This window comes from Gymnoscopelus microlampas (assembly GCF_963454915.1).
Source record: "Gymnoscopelus microlampas genome assembly, chromosome: 15".
Classification (NCBI taxonomy): domain Eukaryota; kingdom Metazoa; phylum Chordata; class Actinopteri; order Myctophiformes; family Myctophidae; genus Gymnoscopelus; species Gymnoscopelus microlampas.
In genome coordinates this window covers 38,600,272-38,619,693 of record NC_139952.1, presented here as the reverse complement: position 1 = coordinate 38,619,693, position 19,422 = coordinate 38,600,272, and the positions used below count along the sequence as shown (strand labels likewise).

The window sequence follows — 19,422 nt, the reverse complement described above, 5'->3', positions numbered from 1 at the left end:
ATGTATGTGTGTGTGTGTGTGTGTGTGTGTGTGTGTGTGTGTGTGTGTGTGTGTGTGTGTGTGTGTGTGTGTGTGTGTGTGTGTGTGTGTGTGTGTGTGTGTGTGTGTGTGTGCGTGTGCGTGTGTGTTGTGGTGACAGCATGTCAGCTGAGATGAAAAAGAAAATAATGCAGAAGCTAACATCATACACGGATGGTTAAACTCCACTTAAGTTTGGCACTCAGCTTTTCATTAAGCCAGCGCAATATCAGTCACGGTTGACTTACCCTGTTGTCAAGAATACAAACACAGAAAAGCACAGACGCACAGAATAATCACGTCAAGGATAAGAGTGTAATGAGAGAAGAGAAGAAATGATGGGGAGGAGAGGAGGGAACAGAGGAGAGGACAGAAGAATGGAAGAAAGGAGAACTAATATGTGGAGAATAAGATGGAACAGAGCTGAGAAGAGCAAAGAACAAAACAGAAGACATACCGTAGCAATTATCCTCCCTAGCTAAACGACAAGTTATGGATCGTACACAAATGGTGCCTCGGGGAGGGAGACACACTTCTGCAGGGGTGTAAACAAGTTTGTTTAGGGGAAAGGAAAGTACAGTAAGGTGGTTAAAAGTTTGTCTTAAGGGAAAAGAAAAACAAGTGTTCCTTATTGGGGAACACGGCACGGCGTCAGAGGCTTCCAAGAGCAGCGGGTATATATACAGTACTACAAAGTTCCTGAGCCCTCAGTAAGAATGTAGAATCCCCCGAATTTGGACTCCCGTGGATAAAAACGACCTCTCGGCTTCAAGAACACCTCCCTTTTTGCGGTCTGTAAGCCAAAGTATCTTCTTTGATAGTTGTATTACCACTCCTATAAACTCCTGTTCCCTTTTACAGTAGCGGATAAACCACCCAGCACACAATGTCATTGTGGCAGTAGTCTTTCAAATAACTGAAAGAAATGGAAAAGAAAATCACCTTTACTTGATCTCTGTCACCTGTCTTTCACTCACCCCATCAAGTTTTGTTTGGCTTTGAGTTAGTTCGCTTGTTTGTCTGTATGCTTTTATTTTTGTGCAAGAGGTCTATATGAAAAAGAGCTCAGTGTGTACATTGTACTATCTATACTCTGTGCTGCCTTTTCTGCTGCCGAATTATAACAAGAGCAACACATGGTTCATGAACATTTCAACAGGCAAAATTCTGATCAACACCTGGATTGAGCTTCGAAGATTTCTTAAACCTCACACTTCACTCTCCACGCTTGAGAAGTGTGCCGATCCCCTACGAGAGCAAAGGCTCTTGGCTTTGAGTGGTAAGTGCGGGGACTGGGGGAACCTCTGGGACTGCTGGGGTACTGAGCGCAGCCTCTGATACTGCAACTTGGCACTGGCTGAGGCCATTGCGGAAGGCTGAGGTGCCCCTGGGGTGGACGATACAACGGAGGGAGACGAGACGGAAGAGGAAGAGGTATGGGGAGGGCCGTGGATTGGGTGGGAGGAAGATGAGGGGGGTGCTGGGAGGGCTGGGAGAGTGGGTGGCAGATTTGGGATTAAGGTGGGAGGCGGGGAGGATTGTTGCTGTCTTCCTCGGTCTCTGTCCCGCTCGGCTCTCTGCGTCCGCTGCATGCTCAGGTTGGACTGGCTGCCCGACTTGGAGGGGTTCTGTGAGTGGTCGGGTTTGGAGGATGATGAGGAGTGACGTTTGGGTTTTGGGGTGCCGCTGAAACTCTGGCAGTGCTGGTACAGCTCCTCCTGGCTCCTGGAGGTCACCCGGGCCCATTTGGAGTGCCCGTGGCGATGATGGGGAGACTGGCAAGAGGTGCAAGTGCCTGAATACCCTCTGCCTTTGTCCTTGGACTTGCGTTTGCTCTTCTTCTCATCCTGTATGTGGAGTTTGTCCACAGACCAGTATCTTCTGGGAGGTGGAGGCGTGAGGGGAGGCGGGGGCCAGCGGGAACCTGACCCCCAGTCTCCTTCTCCTCCTTCTCCTCCTCCACCTCCTCCGCCACTAGAACCCCATCCACTCTCAGCTCCACCCCAGCCCTCCCCTCGCCCCAGAAATAGGTCGTCTCTGCTGTTAATGCTGCCAACTTTATCCCTGGAGGGGTACGTGCCAAAAAACCAACCTCCTCCACCTATGCCCCCCACCGCCCTGCCTTCATGACCCTCCCAGTACCTTTCGAACTTCCCAAACTCTCCCGAGGATCCGTCATCATCAGAGTATATCCCGACAACTTTATCCCGTTCCCTCTCCTCCTCTAATGTCCTCCCTCCTCCTCGCCTCTTCCCTCGCTCCGATTTCCTCCTCTCCTCCTCGGAATCCTCATCCTCTTCCTCTTCCTCCATTTCTGATTCCCACTCGTGGAAGGACAGTCCCTCCTTGGAAGGCACCGTTCTGCCGTCCCTCCCCAGGAGTGGCCTCCTCTCTCCTTCCTTCCCCACGGCCTCCCGGTCTGAGCCTTTGCTCTTCCTGCGTTTGGAGGAGAGAGGAAGCAGGGGGAGGAAGGCGGAGGGAATGGTGTCCGAGGACAGATTCCCACCTCCCCAGAACTTGACAGATGTTGGCGTTTTGCTGCTGGAGCTCTGGTAGTGCTTGCTATTCCGTCGTCTGTGGTGCCTCTCTTTCCCTCTGCTGTCCTCCCCGTCATCCCTCTCCTTCTCTTCCCTTTCCCGCCTCCCGATTTCTTCATCAGCAGCACCCGTGATGTTCCAGCCATAGCTCCTGATGGAGCCCACGCTCTTCTTCCGGAAAGAGTCTCGTCTCAGCGGGGGATAGGGCGGGTAGTCCGGCACAGCGACTTTCATCTCCTCCCTCTTCTCTGCGTCCCCGTCCTCTTGCTCTGACCTCTTTCTATCCGTCCTCCTTGTCTTCTCCTCTTTCTTCCTCTTCTTCTTGCCCTTGCGGCGCTTGCGCTCACGTTCACGTTCCCTCTCTTCCCTCTTCTTCTTCTTACGCCCTTTCTTCCGCCTCTTCCGTTCACGCTCCCTCTCCTTATGGTGCCTCTTCTCCGCCCTCAACCCTCCACCTCCAACTCCTCCCTCTCCACGTCCCGTCGTCCTGCCGCGTTCTCTCTCCGCCCACGAGGCCCACCACTCCTGCAGTTGAGCCAGCTGGCTCCCGTTCCTGTCCCTTCCGTACTCTCTTTGTGGCCGCGGCTTGCGTGGCGGGACGGGCGGAGGCGGAGGGCTGCAGGGTAGTGAGCGCGAAGACATGCGGCGTGACCGATTCTTCCGGCGTGAGAGCAAAAGGCTCGATTCCTCCGTCAGCAGGTCTGAGTCATAGTCTTCATCCACCATGAAGTCACGGTCACCCGCCCGGTATCGGAAACTCAGCGAAGAGTCGTAGGAACTGTCACTGGAGCCGGAGGATGGCGAGTTGGTGCGGGAGAGTGAGGCAGATGTCGATGAGGAGGAGGAAGATGTTGAGGAGGTGGAGGAGGATGAAGAGGAAGGGCTAGAACAGAAGGAGTAGAGGCGGCAGGGCGAGGAGGGGGTGGTCGGGGTGTGTGTTGGGGATGACAGGGAGACCGCTAACGGGATAGACGGGGGACGGCGTCCTCTCCTCGCGCCACCCCCATCCCTCATGCCGTACCTTCCCCCTCCTCCCCGCCTGCCCAGGGGAAGGATGTTCTCATAAAGGGGGCCACCGGAGCCCTTTCTCCTCACCATGCCCAAGCTGCCTCGCCTAAAGAAGGAGGGCCTTCGCTGTGGGGAGGATGGGATTGGCGGAGGGGGCTTGGATATTAAGTGTCCCGGGGCTTGTGGGGGACCTTTGGGGGGCGGCCGTGGCATCCCTGGCACCTTGGTGCTGCGTGGGTTAACCTTGGGTGTCTGCTGAAGTCCTACCGCCTGCTGGTCAGTGTTGGCTCCGAGCCCCTCTGGATCAATTGGACCATAATAGCGCTTGTACTCATCCAACCCTATGTCTCCTCCTCCACCCGTACCAGTACCACCTTCTCCAGGCAAGGTCCAGTGCTGACCCAGGTTCTGCTGGTACTGCTGCTGCTGGGCCTGAAGTTCTGTAATGCCTCCTGCTATGCCCCCGATACCCACCCCACTACCACCTCCGGCCATAGTTTTGTCAGGCTTTGACCTGTTCCAGCGATCGACCACAGCCAACCGCCGATCATGACGGGGCAGGAAAGTGGAACAAGGCATAGGGCCTTCTAACAAGGGGCTATTTGAGGGACCCAGGGCCATGGCAGAATGGCCAGTGGTGGGAGGGGATCCAGGGAGCATGGTGGTATAGGCCTGCGCCTGCTGTTGTTGCTGTTGGTAATGCTTCTGCTGCTGCTGTTGCTGCTGCACCATAGCGATGGCGGCGGAGTTGGTCACAGTTGCCGTCACGAGGTGTTGCTGTGCTGGCATGGCAGGGGGCATGGTGGGCACGGTGTGATACTGGGGCAGGGTGCCTCCAGGGCCTGTGTCGTCTTCAAAGTTGCAGCAACTGTACATCCCCTGGGAAGAAAGATAGAAGAAAATTGCAATTATAGGCCAGCAGCAGGCTGTCAAGTACTGAAGGAAATGAGCTATGAGATGGGACGATAATCGTTATTATCGTTTATCGTGATACAAAACCGCTCACAATAATCGTTATTGTGAAGATTTTGATTTATCGTGAAATTGTCCTCCGTCATACACTAGGAATTAGCTTTTGTTGAGCTGCAAATTCAGTACCACTTAACCCTCTAGACTTGATAAAACAGACCTGTTAAGAACACATTTGGTACGCTCTCATTTCAGTCTACACAAATCGATTCACCAAAAATAGCAAGTAGCATGTAGATTTTTGGCAAACGTTCCCCCCAGAATAAGGACGGGGTGTTCAAGTGCTTCAAAAGTGCCATTTTAAGTTTTAAGCATATTTTGATTATCGAGATTATCGTTAATCGCAATTATTTTTGCAACAATAATCGTGACGTGTCATTTTCATATCGTCCCATCCCTATAACGAGCTATCACACTGAAAATAATTGATCCTTGATCATTATCGAAACTGGCTTCAGGAAATTGTTACAGTTAAAAAAGAATATTAAGTCAATACAGTCTTAAATGCAATTAAATGTAATCCGAACCTGTGAAGAATTCAGGGATTTATCTTTAAAACTGAATTAATTAGATGCCCGAGAAACTAAATCACTATTTGAAGATAGAATTTTAAAAAAAATCCTTTCCTGCATTACCCTTAAACCCATTAAACTGAGTTTTAAGCAGTAGTAACTAAGCATTCATCTGATGGTAATGATGTAGTAATGACTTATTTATAAATAATTTATACATTTATAAATCTTTGTTCTAAAACGAAACAAAATTATACCAGCAACGCAGAACCAATGCAAGATATTATGGCGGTCCTTCATATTTGGATGATATCCACAAAGCAGTGGCTGTAGGTTTGTTTGCGCCGGTTCTCCACAATAAAAGCTCATACTTTAAATTTAGATGTCACCAGACGTACTGTACCAGTTGGCAGTGGTGAAGTAAGTACACCTTTTTTTCACTTAAGTAAAAGTATCAATACAGCAATGAAGAAATACTCTTGTAAAAGTAAAAGCCCGGATTTCAGTAAAACTACAAAAGTATTGGTATCAAAATATACTTAAAGTACAAAAGTAAAAGTACTCATTATGCAGAATGTCCCATTTCACAAGTTTTCAAATGTATGAAAATCTTTTGAAAATAGCAGATCTACAAGCCCACAATGCGTCGCATTGTGAGCTTGTAGATTGGCTATTTTCAAATGGCCAAAATGTATATAGGGCTGAAGTGGTTAATGTATGTTTTGTAATAATAATCAAAATCTACAAAGTAACACATAACTTAAGTTAGTAGTGGGGTAAAAGTACAATATTTTCCTCTGAGATGTTGTGGAGTAGAAGTATAAAGTATACACCATGTGTGAGTGACCACTAAAAGGATGAAAATGTTATATCACCTTTTGGTGCTTTCTTTTACATGATTGATTACACGCCCTATAATTACCACCAGGAATTGTTGCTTTTGCCAGAAGTGGGGAAACAAGCAATATTACATTAATGTATCTCTATTGTATATGTTTGGTTGCTGCTTTGCATTCCCGGCAGAATAGCTGGGAAAATATACGTTTGTACATTTAAGCAAAGCACTGAACCACAACGAGCTCAGGGCCCAACAGTACACTGTACAATCTTGTCTGACAGTAGCCTTACGGGTCAATTATTACGTTCTCAGAGTTAAATTAACACCCTGAACTGTGTACTGCCCCCACACCTTTTTAACGTTTTTATTTTTCATCAGCTTGCTTGATTCAATTCAGATTAAAAACACGTCTAAATGCTTTGATTTATTATCATGCATCAAAATATAAGAAATTGTCAATAGCAGTCTACCTTGTGTTTGTTTTTTTCGTTTTTCATGCATAGTGTATAGGTATATACTATTGTATACTGTTGTTCTGTTTTGCCGACGCTTCTCGTTTTCTTTTTCTTGCCTTGTATTGCTGTATACGACTTTTTATAGTACTTTCTTTCCTAACTCTTTACCTCTGTAACTCTTAACTGCTGTGCTGCCCCTGGGCGACTGATTTGGGATCAATAAAAGGTATCTTATCTATCTAAGCCAGTCTCAGCATAATGAACCCAGTCTTTTTCTCAGAACTTATTTACAACCTGTTCATTGACAGACATAGCCTCAAGTAGGTTGGGGGGGAAGTAACCGAACTGTCTTGGGAACCAAACTGTCGCCAGTTAAGTCCAGCATGGACCACAGTATGAAGTGTGGACTATAGTAGCAGTAGAGGTGCCAGTTCACTTCCTGCCAAGATGCCCTTGAGCAAGACACCGAACCCTCAACCACATGGACCATAATTCTGGGCATGTCATAGACAAACATTTGGCAAAAGTAGACAAACATTTGTTAAGGGAAGGTGTAGACGGGGAAAAAAGGACGGGGCAAAATATAGACCTCTGTGGGACTTACTTAAGTAAATGTACTTAGTTACTTTCCACCACTGATTATGCATGCATTGAAACTGCTCCTGCGTGTCACTACATCACTCCTATGCGCCACTACATCACTCCACTACCTGTCTGTGTGCGCATGCCTATAGGGCTGGTGTGTATAGTATATGTCTGTGTTTCAGGCCTATTAGACTATAATAAGGGAGCAGTGGACCAGGGAGTACCCATGTAAATCACTAAGCTTTTTTATTATCTACCCCTCATACGGTGCTACGTGAAGGTGATTCATAATAGCCATCAATATCGGCCCCATCTTAATGACAAATGGCCCGCGGGGCTCCAGTAAATCTCTGTTCTCCTCCCCGCACTGGACAGTGAGCCGATGGAGAGAGAGAGAGCAATAATAGCCGTCCAGGAGGTATGAATCAGAGGGCAGCGGAGGCCAGTGAAGACCTGGTGGTGAAGACACACCTGATGGTGACCGGTGGTGGACAACGTACTACGAAACCCCAGACTGTACTGTCTGAGTCAAAGCATAGATAGGGGGCCTTTGAGGGGGCCTTTTTCAATGGATTCTTTCTTTCTTTTTTCATTTTTGATAAATGTTTTTGTTTTTTTAATTAAAACAATTGTAAAAAGACAAATTAAAAAGTGATTTAAACAGGTGTCACAGCAGAATATCATTTCCTTACTACAGATATCAGTAGGACAACAATCTGGGAATCCTAGCAGAATCTGTCTTGAGACATTAGTAGGACAATGCAATATTGGGGCAGCGGTTCTCAACCTGTGGGTGATTTGGGGGGGGGGTCCCCAGATGACAGTGAAGTGACAATTTAAGACTATTAAGACCTTTTTCATACCTAAAAAAAAAGAAATGAGATGAAAAAAAAGACCATTACTGCTTCAAAAGTATTCAACAAAGTATGCTATAAAAACTGGTCAAACATTGGTCAAGTTGTCAAATAATATAAGAAAGAGGCAAAATATTTTTTAAATAGCTGACAACTTGTGTTGCGAGGCATTATCAGCTTACAACAAAATGTAATGCCTCAACTCCTACAATTCCAAACGCTTATCAGGGTGGGGGGTCCCCAGTTCAAATATGATTATTTTGGGGGGGTCCCCAGTTCAAATATGATTATTTTCAGGGGGGGTTACGGCCTGAAAAGGTTGAGAATCACTGGGCTATTGCATTGTTGTTAGCACAGTCTTGTGGAACATGGCCACACCAACATTTCGCTGCTTGTACCTGTGTGAGGAAATTACAAATTGGATCTCTTGGATCTCTATTTGCCCGGCATCCCCAGACAGTCCTGGATAGCAACGCTATGTTACCGTGTCCCGAGGTATACAGTGATGGGTGAGCTCACAGCTAGGGCTACTCCATGGTGTAACTGTGCAAAACAGCTGGAGTGTACAGTAAGTTTTCGTTTTAACCCATTAAGACCGGGAAAGCATCTGTCATTTTAGATTTGAACCACTTTAACCAATATTTTATACTTTGGCTATTTTTGAAAAAACGTGGTTAAATCTTTGAATATATATATATATATATTTATTTATTTTAAGCGAATATTTGTAACTCAAAACTTTGCTTCTGGGGAGGTCCCTGGAACTAAATATTTTGAGATGGGGGTCCGTGGGCAAATACGTATAATTTTGGGTGGTCCTTGACATGAAAACGTTTGAGAACCACTGATATTACAGCAACACGTGTTTTTCAGAAAACTGTTAGGATTTAGAAGACATTTGTAGAATCGGCCTCAGGTCCTAATGGGTTAAACAAAGTATCAGCAGAAGTTGTGTGGCATGGCGGGAAAGCAGTGGACTCAGTGCAGTGTGAAATTGGAAGCTGTCTGACTCGTAGACTGGGTTTTAGGCTGGCCTCTGTATAAGGCTATGTATGGTGTGTGAGCTCCTTAAAGCAAAAGCAAAGCTTAGAAATTCCGAGCATACAAAATATATACAGTAACCTTTTTTGAGCATTGGATGAAATCAAATTCAGTGAAGTAGAGGTAAGCCAAGCGAGCGGTGCGATGAAATAATGACACAAGGACTTCAATTGATCGAATTATTCTGCTATAGTTGCAGATTTCCCGCTCCAATAGTTTGCCCTGCCTTCGACCTCCCCTCATTTATCTTTATTCCTTCACCTCCTATAGCCTCATGCCAACCTAAGCCCCCTGTCCATCCCTCCTACCGCCACCCTAAGTCCATCCTTACCCCTAGCCATCAAAAAGTGTGACTCCTTACCCTCCTTCAAAACCGCCATAAAAAAGCACCTGTCTGCTATTTGCAACAGGACTTTATACTGTAATCTTCCAGCTTGCCAAAATAAATGACCCCTAGTCATTTATTCCTAGTAATGATGATTTCTTACATAGTATATGTCCTCGTTACTGCATATGTCTTGATTAATTGAATACATAGGACCACAATGCAAACAAGCCCTCTCAGAGCTCTTTGTTTTATTCTTTTAGCATTATTGTATGACTGTAGGCCTACCTTTTGCAAACTGTTAATAAAGTATTCAATCAATCAATCAAAACCCAATCTTGTGGGGACGTTTGGCCCTCACAAGAGTAGACACACACACACACACACACACACACACACACACACACACACACACACACACACACACACACACACACACACACACACACACACACACACACACACACACACACACGCACGGCTCGCCTCCTATACAGAGCCACAGTGTAAGAATCTTTACTCGCTTTCTCACTTTACTCACTCGTTCTCATGCCCGTCTCATGCCCGTTCGCCCTCCTCTCCTCTCCTCTCATCTTCCCTCACTTCGTCTCGTCCTTAATTCCCTCTGCCTCTCCCTCCATTCTGATAGCGCCAGAAAGTGACTCCGCTATAATTGTAACAGACCCGTCTTCTCCAAAGTCTCTCATCTCCCAGCTGATAACTTGACAAAATAACTCCATTAAATTGTAATTGAACCATCAGTCAGCCAGTCAGCAGGGGTCCCTGTGGGCCCTCTGCAGAGGAGCGCTGTAGTTCTCTCTCCTCCTCTACCTTCTCCTACAGCAAGGGTTCCCAAACTTTTCAGGCCACGACCCCCCAAAATAATCATATTTGAATTGGGGACCCCCCCACCCTGAAAAGCACTTGAAATTGTAGGCATTATCTTTAGTTTGATAAATATTGTGCTGATCTACAAGCTCCTTGTGAGTTACGTCTTACGTAATATTTGACAATTTGGCCAATTTGGTATTAATATGGTCTTAAAGGTCATTAAATTGCAACTTTAAAAATATGCAGATACCCTGTATGTATACTGTTTAAGAAAGTAGGTAGCTGATATATAGCACTTTTACCGTAGCGCTAGGTACTGTATACTCTTGGTTGCTTGTTTTGCAGGAAATGCACTTAAGACTTCTGGTGATTAGTAGTTTCGTTCCCTACCTATGTTGAATGCACTTATTGTAAGTCGCTTTGGATAAAAGCGTCTGCTAAATGACTGTAATGTAATGTAATGTAAATGTATGTTGGTGTGTTTACTGTTGAGTGAGAAAACAATGTTGCACATTAAGATAATCATCTGTTCCCCAAAATAATTTGGGGAACTGTTCCTTGTTTGGGAACCACTGTCCTACCTCACCTTTTCATCTCAATATTTCACGATCTAGCTATACGTTTGGCCCTCCAGAATATGGGTGATCCACAGAGTATACTCAAAAAATGTACAGAAGTACAGTACAGTAAATGTACTTTGTCACCGTCTACCACTGGGTACGGATTAGACTTAACTGGCTAGTGGATTCACTTCCAGTTCATCTTCGCGGTTGCGTAAATAACTCCTACCGTAAGTCAAAGTTAATGTCATTCAGCTCACTTGCCACCAGTGTTGCAATGCTGATTTGGTATGTGGTTGCACTGTATTTTAATGAAGTGACGCGCACGTCGCTTAACACCTACAACAGATCACACAATGGACAATTGATATGCATCTAGGCTCAGTCATTCCTATGTTAATTTACCTAAAGTGAGTCGGGAGCCTTTGTAAACTTTGTTGAGGTGTGAATTTAAAGTTTTAAATCTATGCGTGTGCCTGCACGTGCTCCTGGTCAAATAGGTTCCTGCACGGCGTGCAAGGCCGTCCCATGAGCATAGCACCCCTGCTTGCCACCATTCAAAACAAGTATTGCGAAACTACAAGACCACCAAGGGGCATGGCACCCAAGACTCACCCACCCACCTGCAGGCTATGATCTGGCCCTGCTATACATCCCATCAGCACATTGCATCAGCTAATACAGGCTATGATCCAGCCCTGCTACACCCCATCAGCACACTGCCATCAGCTAATACAGGCTATGATCCAGCCCGACTACACCCCCATCGGCACATTACCATCAGCTAATACAGGCTGATCCAGCCCTGCTACACCCCATCGGCACATTGCCATCAGCTAATACAGGCTGACAGCCTGGCCAAGCCTCTAGGTGACCTCTTCCCTTCTCCCATGCTGTGTGATGAGCTCCCTCTGTCAGTCAGGACTGAAACGTCACTCCCAATGTTCGGCCTCAGTCTGAAAACTCCATTCTTCAGACTACACCTCAACCTCAGCAAGAGAATGATTCAATCACCCAGTCACACTCTGCGTGCTTCTAGCCTGTCTGGAGATGACTTTTTATCTTCGCATCCGACACGTCGCATCACACATCACACATCGTCGTATCATGACGCGCTGTGAGCTTGTAGATCGGCTATTTATTTTCAAATGGCCAAAGTTTAAATGGGGCTGAAGTGGTTAATGTATGTTTTGTAATAATACTTCAAATCTACAAAGTAACTAGTGACTAAAGTTTTCACATAATTGTAGTGGAGTCAAAGTACAACATTTTCCTCTGAGATGTATAGGGGTAGAAGAAAGTGAAAAATACCGCAAAATTGTACGTACAGTACTTCAGCAAATGTAATTAGTTACTTTAAACCACTGCAAAACATACATTTACTGATAAATGATGATGCACATTATTATTACAGGTTAAGCTACATCACCAACTGATTGTGAAATGTGATGACATTGAGCATAATGAGTACTTTTAACTTGTTGTAAGTACTTGAGATGACAATACTTTTGTACTTTAACAGAAGTTTCTACAGTACATTGTGGTATTGCAAATTGTACTTCCCATGCCTCCTCACAGCTGTTTCTGTCTTTTTAAATATCTCACACACACACACACACACACACACACACACACACACACACACACACACACACACACACACACCCCTCCCTTACCCTGCTGATGGCCAGGAGGAAGTCCATTCCGCCAGAGCGGCTCATGCAGTGCCGCAGCTTCCAGTAGACCAGGTGCTCCCAGGCGAAGACCAGCAGGCTGAGGCCCATGGCCACCAGCAGCATGTAGAACACCCCCGCCATGTTGTCTATGTCCAACTTACTGCTCATCACCTGAGAGGAGAGGAGAGGAGAGGAGAGGAGAGGAGAGGAGAGGAGAGGAGAGGAGAGGAGAGGAGAGTGAGGAAAAGAGAACAGAAAATGAAAATGATGGATGGGCGGGAAATAAGGGGGGCAGTTGAAAGAAGAGAGGAAGGCAAGAGGATGAAAGAGAGAAGGGAGAGAAAAGGAGTGGAGGAGATGGCGGCATTGAAGGAAGGAGAGGGAAAGAGATGGGGCGGATACCAGTTGAGAAATGGGAAGAGGGTGGATGGAGAAGGGAAAATAAATGAGAAAATGAGGATATTTATTATTACTAAGGGGGACGATTTGTCCAGGAGACAGGAGATAAGAACTTAATTACATCCACAAGTACGATGCAGACCTCCGTTTTCATTATCTGTATGATCTTTATAGAACCACTGCCCATTCATCGATCAGGTCAACACAGCTGGCACACAACACTTCTTTATCTTTAGGGACTGAGAGTCCACTATTTGCAAATTAGTGGACAAATGGATTTTGGATGTTTTTATTATAATCTGTGAAGGGCAGCCAAATAAAAAATCTGTTATGGGCAGCCAGTATGAACATAGTATAGCCTTATACTCCATGAAGGCCCAGGACAGGATTTGGTAACACCTGTATGGTGGCAAACTCTCTCAAAACAAAGTAACACTAGCTTTGTTTGTAGTGTCGCGACACATAACCCCCATTTTTGGGACCATCATTGTTATCATCTATTGTAATGAATCACACATAAAATGACACATGCATAGACTATAATATACAGGTTCTATGACTTTGTCTATAGTATTCTGTGCCACTGTCATGGCAGGCTCTGTGGTGGAGGACCAAATTGCAATGGAAACAAACTCAATGGATTGTGTGTCCTCAAAATGTGCTGAATCCAAATAACTACATTGTTAAATGCATAAAACACAACTTTGACTTCCATCCTTTACGTTGTGGTTTGAGTCATTACGAGTGACTAGGCTTTTGCCATCATTATAGACCCATGCCTCATTTATTGCCTTTTTTATAGCGTTATAAAAATGAAGCTCATTTATAATAAGATTATGAAACCTGGTCACAGTACTGCCAGGCATGGCCAGTTTCTGAAGACAATGCAGACACACTGGCTGTTAGCCAAACAGCTTGACCCTGGCTAATGAAGACATACGGCAGAGAACATTTTAACGTCACCCCATCATATATTTAAATGCATACCATGATCCATTTGCTGCATGTACTGTAGGGCAATGTGGTTGCATGCACTATAGTCCAGTACCTGGCCTGTAGACCTGTTCGCAATTTGGTGTTAGGGGAATTTCTCACCTGAACTTTGTCAGTGGGTCCCTAGACATGAAAAATCACGGAGGTGCTTGTCCGCCAGAGTGGCACGAATGGCGCAAAGGCCAAATCAAAAATGGCCGCCATCGGCTATGATGAAAATCCAACTCATTTGTTTTTGAGTGGATATACACATGTAATACCTCCATTTTGACTAATTGGGGTGTGTGGAATTCATTTTTGATATTGTTATGATCATTTTGGGTGATTTTGGCCTTGAAAAGGTCATGGTCATGGTCATTTTGCTATTCCAAAGACATTGGCCATAACTTGGCCATTGTTAGGAGTAAAAACACGTGCAATAAGTCTATTTCAACTAATTCTGACATTTAGAATTCCTTTCTGATATTGTTTTGACCATTAAGGATCATCTTGTCATTGAAATATCAATATCAATGTCATTATTCAATAACTCGATTTGTTTCTTTAGTCACTTTTATTGTATTTCTTTCATAATTATTAGTTTTATTTATAACAAAAGACATGAACATGTAAAATATAACAATTCTAAATATCCCCCTTTAACTTGAATTTGATTTGGGTGCTTTAATTAGAAAATAAGACAAGATAAGAAAGTAAAAGTGATATACAAATAAAATCATATATATTTTTTTTACAATTTCTCTTACAGTGCACCATATATGTGTGCATGCTGGTTAGTGTGATGGGTTTTTACATGAAGGATTTTCCAGTTTTCCATGGCAGAATATGATGCACGGAACTCCAGCAGCACGGCAGCCACAACGCCGAGTGTCGCACTTGCCTGCACACTTGCATACTCGGTGGTAAGGGCTTCAGTCATTTTGATGGCAGTAGCGTACCAAACTGCTCCTCCCATCCATGTTCCACTGGCTCTAATCTTGCCTCAGGTTCCTTGGCTGTCGCAAGCAGGTGGCAAGCCCTATGCACCAGAAAAGCACCATGTTTGATGTGACCTCTGATCACACTACTTGTGGGAGGGATAGCATCAATTCCAGCGCTGGCACTGGTATAGCTTTCCCTGAGGTCATCAAACGTCTCAGCAGTTGTACTTGACCTGTCCGGACACGTACCAAGTACTTCTCTGCCAACACTGTGTCTTGTTCTGTCAAGGTGTCTGCCTCTCCAAAGTTTGTTAAATATTGTACTGGGTCAGAAGCCATAGCTGCATGTTTGGTCCCCACCTTGCTCATGCAGTCTTCCCCAGTCTGGCTAGTGGTGCTCCACGATGAGATGCAGTGGAAGCATGCGCCGCTTCTCACCGGTGCCATACTGCTGCCAGATCTCCTTCACCCGCAGTGCTTGGAAGTATGGGGAGTATTATAGCAGTAATGCGAAGGTGTTAGTATCATTGGAGACTATGACAACTCTCTTGCTCTGTTTCACACGAACACACCACTCCAAATGCACCACCAATCTGGTCTCAGCCTCCTCAATCCAGTTCAAGAGGTCTGGGATCTTTTCACCACCAGCCGCCTTTGCTGGGAGCACCTCATCTTCAGAGACAACAAAGCTGACAATGATGGTAGCATTGCCACAGGCTTGACTGGCTTGACTGCACACCATATCCCAAACTAGCAGTTGGAGATTCAGCTTGTTCTCCTCAGACGCCCAGAACTTGTCAAGTTGCTGAGGAATGGGTGTATCTCTGTTCATGCCAATGATGTCGATTCCTGTTCTTGAGTCTGTGTGCCGCATGCGCTCCCCTTCCTTTAGAGACATCTCAATGTAGGAATCGAGTATGAGATGGATGAACCCTGGCTCTTGGCAGAGGGATAATGTTGAGCTGATGATGGCGTTGATGACAGCACCTAAAGTAGGGAATCGTGCAAGTGGCATCTGCCGCATTTTCGACATGAAATCTACCACAACATGAGTGGCAAGAGTAGACTTTGGACTCCATTGGGTGAGGTCAAGTTCAGGCTCAATCTCACTGACAAGTTTTGACTTGTTGACATGAGCTGGAAGGTCACCATCAAACAGGGGAGATGCTGAGAGCATATCATGAGTAAGTATCTGCCGGATGCTCATGCCCCGCTCCTTAGCAATGTCCATACTCCTACTGTATGTGCCTCGGTCATGTCTGTGGATGAGACTAACTTCTGCTCCTTCAGAATGGTTGATGGTGTCTTCTGCGGTTGCTCGTTGAACTGAGGTAACTTCCGCTTTGGTATGGTTGTGCTCATTTTCTTGGTCTTCTCAACTAACCTCTCCTGTCTGTATGAGCAGTAGACACGCTCCCCATTTTTTAGACAATTGAGCAGGCGTGGAGTGACCCCTCGGTCAACAGCTTGCTTTGTGAGCAGATTGTGCTGTGGCACAGGCACATTGACCATCATTGAGTATGGATTCTGACGCTCTAGCACAAAGTCCAGCAGCTTCGCCACATTACGGTTGAATGTAAGGCGGCGAGTGGTACTCAGTGCATGCTGGAGATGGCATTCTGTATCTTTCATGGTGTGAAAGTTGAGGACATTGGTGATTGACCCAATCTTGTGGAACAAGAGCTCGAACTCTGCCACAGAATTTGCATTGTGTGTGGCTCCTACTACAGAGTGACCTCCTGGACCTTTCGACACTCGCTGAATGGTCTGCTCAACCTTCATGTCACCTCCTACAGCCCAGACCCAGCCTGGGCGATCCCGAATAACCCACTGGCCTATAGAGAAGCGCCGGTAGAGCTCAGGATGTGTGAACTCTAGCACCTTGATGTGTTCAAGATGCCATGAGCCATGACGCAGGGAGTTTATGCAATCACATTCTGCAAAGATTGGCATAGAGTCCGCACGTAGATTCCAGTTTCCTTCTCTTTCGGAGACTACAGCATTCTTGATGACGGCCACCAACAAAATTCTTATTTGATTTTGTGATATGGTTTTATTTGTATATCACTTTTATTCCTACATAGTCTTGTTTGCTAATTTCAACACCCACTTAAAATAAAAGTTAAACAGAGATGTTTAGAATTGTTATTTTTCTCATGTACATGGAAAAAGAATACAATAAAAGGGATAGTAAAGTACAAAATCGTAATTGAATTATTGAAAAATGACATTGACATTGATATTTCAATGACAAGATGATCCTTAATGGTCAAAACAATATCAGAAATGAATTCTAAATGTCAGAATTAGTTGAAATAGACTTTTTGCACCTGTTTTTACTCCTAACAATGGCCAAGTTATGGCCAATGTCTTTGGAATAGCAAAATGACCTTGACCATGACCTTTCAAGGTCTAAATCACCCAAAATGGTCATAACAATATCAAAAATGAATTCCACACACCCCAATTAGTCAAAATGGAGGTATTACATTTGTTTATACATTCAGAAACAAAAAAGTTGTATTTTCATCATAGCCGAATGCGGCCATTTTTGATTTGGCCATTGCGCCATTCGTGCCACTCTGGCGAACAAGCACCTCCGTGATTTTTCATGTCTAGGGACCCACTGACTCAGTTCAGGTGAGAAATTCCCCTAACACCAAATTGCGAACAGGTCTACAGGCCAGGTACAGGATCACTACTGTAAATTGCCGGTAAATTGCTTTTATAGGCACGTGGGACTGTTTCTTTCATTTGTTGACAGCCAGGTTGAATTAAGTCTTAAAGCCGAAGTGCAAAATTTGCCCTGGCAGTGGATGACTATTAACCCGTTAAGACCGGGAACGCATCTCTGTCATTTTCAGATGTCTATGGCTATTGAAAAAATAGCAGATGCATGTACAAGCTTGTAGATCTGCATTTTTCTTTTTTAAATCGTCAAAATGTGTGGAAACATATATTTTTTAAAGCGAACATTTGTAAATTATTTTGTTCCAGGGACGCCCAGAAGAAAAGATTTGAGTTACAAATGTTCACTTTAAAAATATGCATATATTCAAAGATTTGCACTCATTTTTCAAAGATCTTTCAAAAATAGCAGATCTACAAGCTCATAGTGCGGCACTCGGTGCCGCGCTATGAGCTTGTAGATCTGCTATTTTTGAATAGCCAAAGAAATCTTAAAATGACACAGATGCGTTCCCGGTCTTAATGGTTTAACTGTCACAGAGCTAATCTCAGTAGACCTTGTCTGCACTACAAGAAACTGAATGAATTACTTGAAGGGAATAAGGTATTAGGCGCTGCACTCTTAGTTCAAGCAACTGGGGTGAACTAAGACTGCAATCTTCTTTCACAACAAAAAAAAGTGTAGTGAATCTTGCAGCCTCAGGATTTGCACAGCATTCAGCAGATCCATATTGTGTGTTATACCTCAATCTTGTCGTTGTGGCAGATGCCCGACAGCCAGAGTCGCTCCAGCATGTCAATCTCATCTGCAAGTTGAAAAGGGACAAGGGAAAAGGGACGGATCAGGAAGCACGGGGGACAGAGGTTGGAGGAGGAGAAATGGAGGTGAGGTCAGGAGAGGAGAGAGAAAACATGTCATCAATATTTATAAAAAAATAACACAGGCTGACCCCCGGTTTGATTCCAGCTGGAGAGGTGTTGCAAGTCCTTCCCCCTCTTTGCCCTCAGTTTACTGCCTCTCTACTCTCTAAATCATTGGTTCTCAAAGTGGGGTCCAGGGACCCCCAGTGGTCCTTGGGGGGGTACCAGGGGATCGTGAATATTCGTGCAAATGTTTGAATATACATTTTTTAAAGCGAACATTTGTAACTCAAATCTTTGCTTCTGGGGGTCCCTGGAACAAAATATGTTGAGATGGGGGTCCGCGGCCAAATACATATAATTTTGGGGGTACTTGACATGAAAAGGTTTGAGAACCACTGCTCTAAACAAAGCAAAATCTGCCAAAAAAATAAAATAAATTGTTTTAATATATATTTTATAACTGCAAAACGATGCAGCATTTTATGTTGGGAAGTAATAAACGGTCCCAATTTATTGTGCAAAGACTGAAATGTCCCCTAACTAAATTAATCAAAGCCAGTGCTCATGCATATTAAACCAACTGTTTATAGCCACAGGCACAACCATCACATAATACTTAAAGAGAGCTTTTCTGCAGACACGTTACATAAACAGAACCAAAACTTCATTAAGGCAATAGAAATACAAATGGAGTCTAAAAAAAGACGTCTAAAAGCAATAAAAATAGAACAGTAAAACAAAAACTGGAGGTGGGGGATTAGCTGGGGAAAGCAAGTCTGAAGATGTGGGTGCAGATTTAAATGATGAAAGAGTGGGGGCAGCTTTGATATGAGTTAGAACGTTCCACAGAGCAGCAACTGGGGAAGCCCTTTCACCCTCCGAAGCTTGGTCCTGGTGACCTCCCTCTTTGCTGTAGCTCCAGGTCACATACACTAGTATTACCATCCAGATGTCTGTAATTTCTACAGAGTGATAAAATTAAAAGCACCCATTTAAATCAAAGGTTTTGACAGCCTGCGGCAAATTTCAATTTGGTTCGGGGCAGACCCCGATCAAGAAGTATATAAGCTTTGTGTGGCTTGGATGAGGGAGTCTGGGCCAATGATTAGCACTTCAAATTAGTTAATTAGCATCTATTTCTTTTAAATACATCAGGCAGGTGGTGAGGGCGGGAGTGGGTGGTAGCAGTAATAGTGTTGGAGGGGAGGTTGAGCTGTGTCATCGCCACAAAGGACTTTCACGCAGCATCAACAGTACCTGCATGAATCACTTTTTAGTTTTAGTTTTAAAGAGGAGAAAGTGAAATAAGACAGTCCATGAGTGTGCTTGGGCGGCACATGGGGTAAAGT

The 19,422-nt window shown here is 44.8% G+C and overlaps 1 protein-coding gene across 1 annotated transcript in view; it reads right to left on the bottom strand.

The window, feature by feature from the left end:
- Positions 1-1,226: 1,226 nt before the first annotated feature.
- Positions 1,227-19,422, bottom strand: part of grin2da (glutamate receptor, ionotropic, N-methyl D-aspartate 2D, a) — a gene marked incomplete at both ends in the record, with an annotated part of 226,422 nt that continues 208,226 nt past the window's right edge. Inside the window, 4 exons of the mRNA XM_084080470.1 lie at positions 1,227-4,253; positions 4,293-4,442; positions 12,210-12,380; positions 17,954-18,015. Coding sequence (XP_083936596.1) covers positions 1,227-4,253; positions 4,293-4,442; positions 12,210-12,380; positions 17,954-18,015 — 3,410 coding nt within the window. The remainder of the gene's footprint in view (positions 4,254-4,292; positions 4,443-12,209; positions 12,381-17,953; positions 18,016-19,422) is intronic.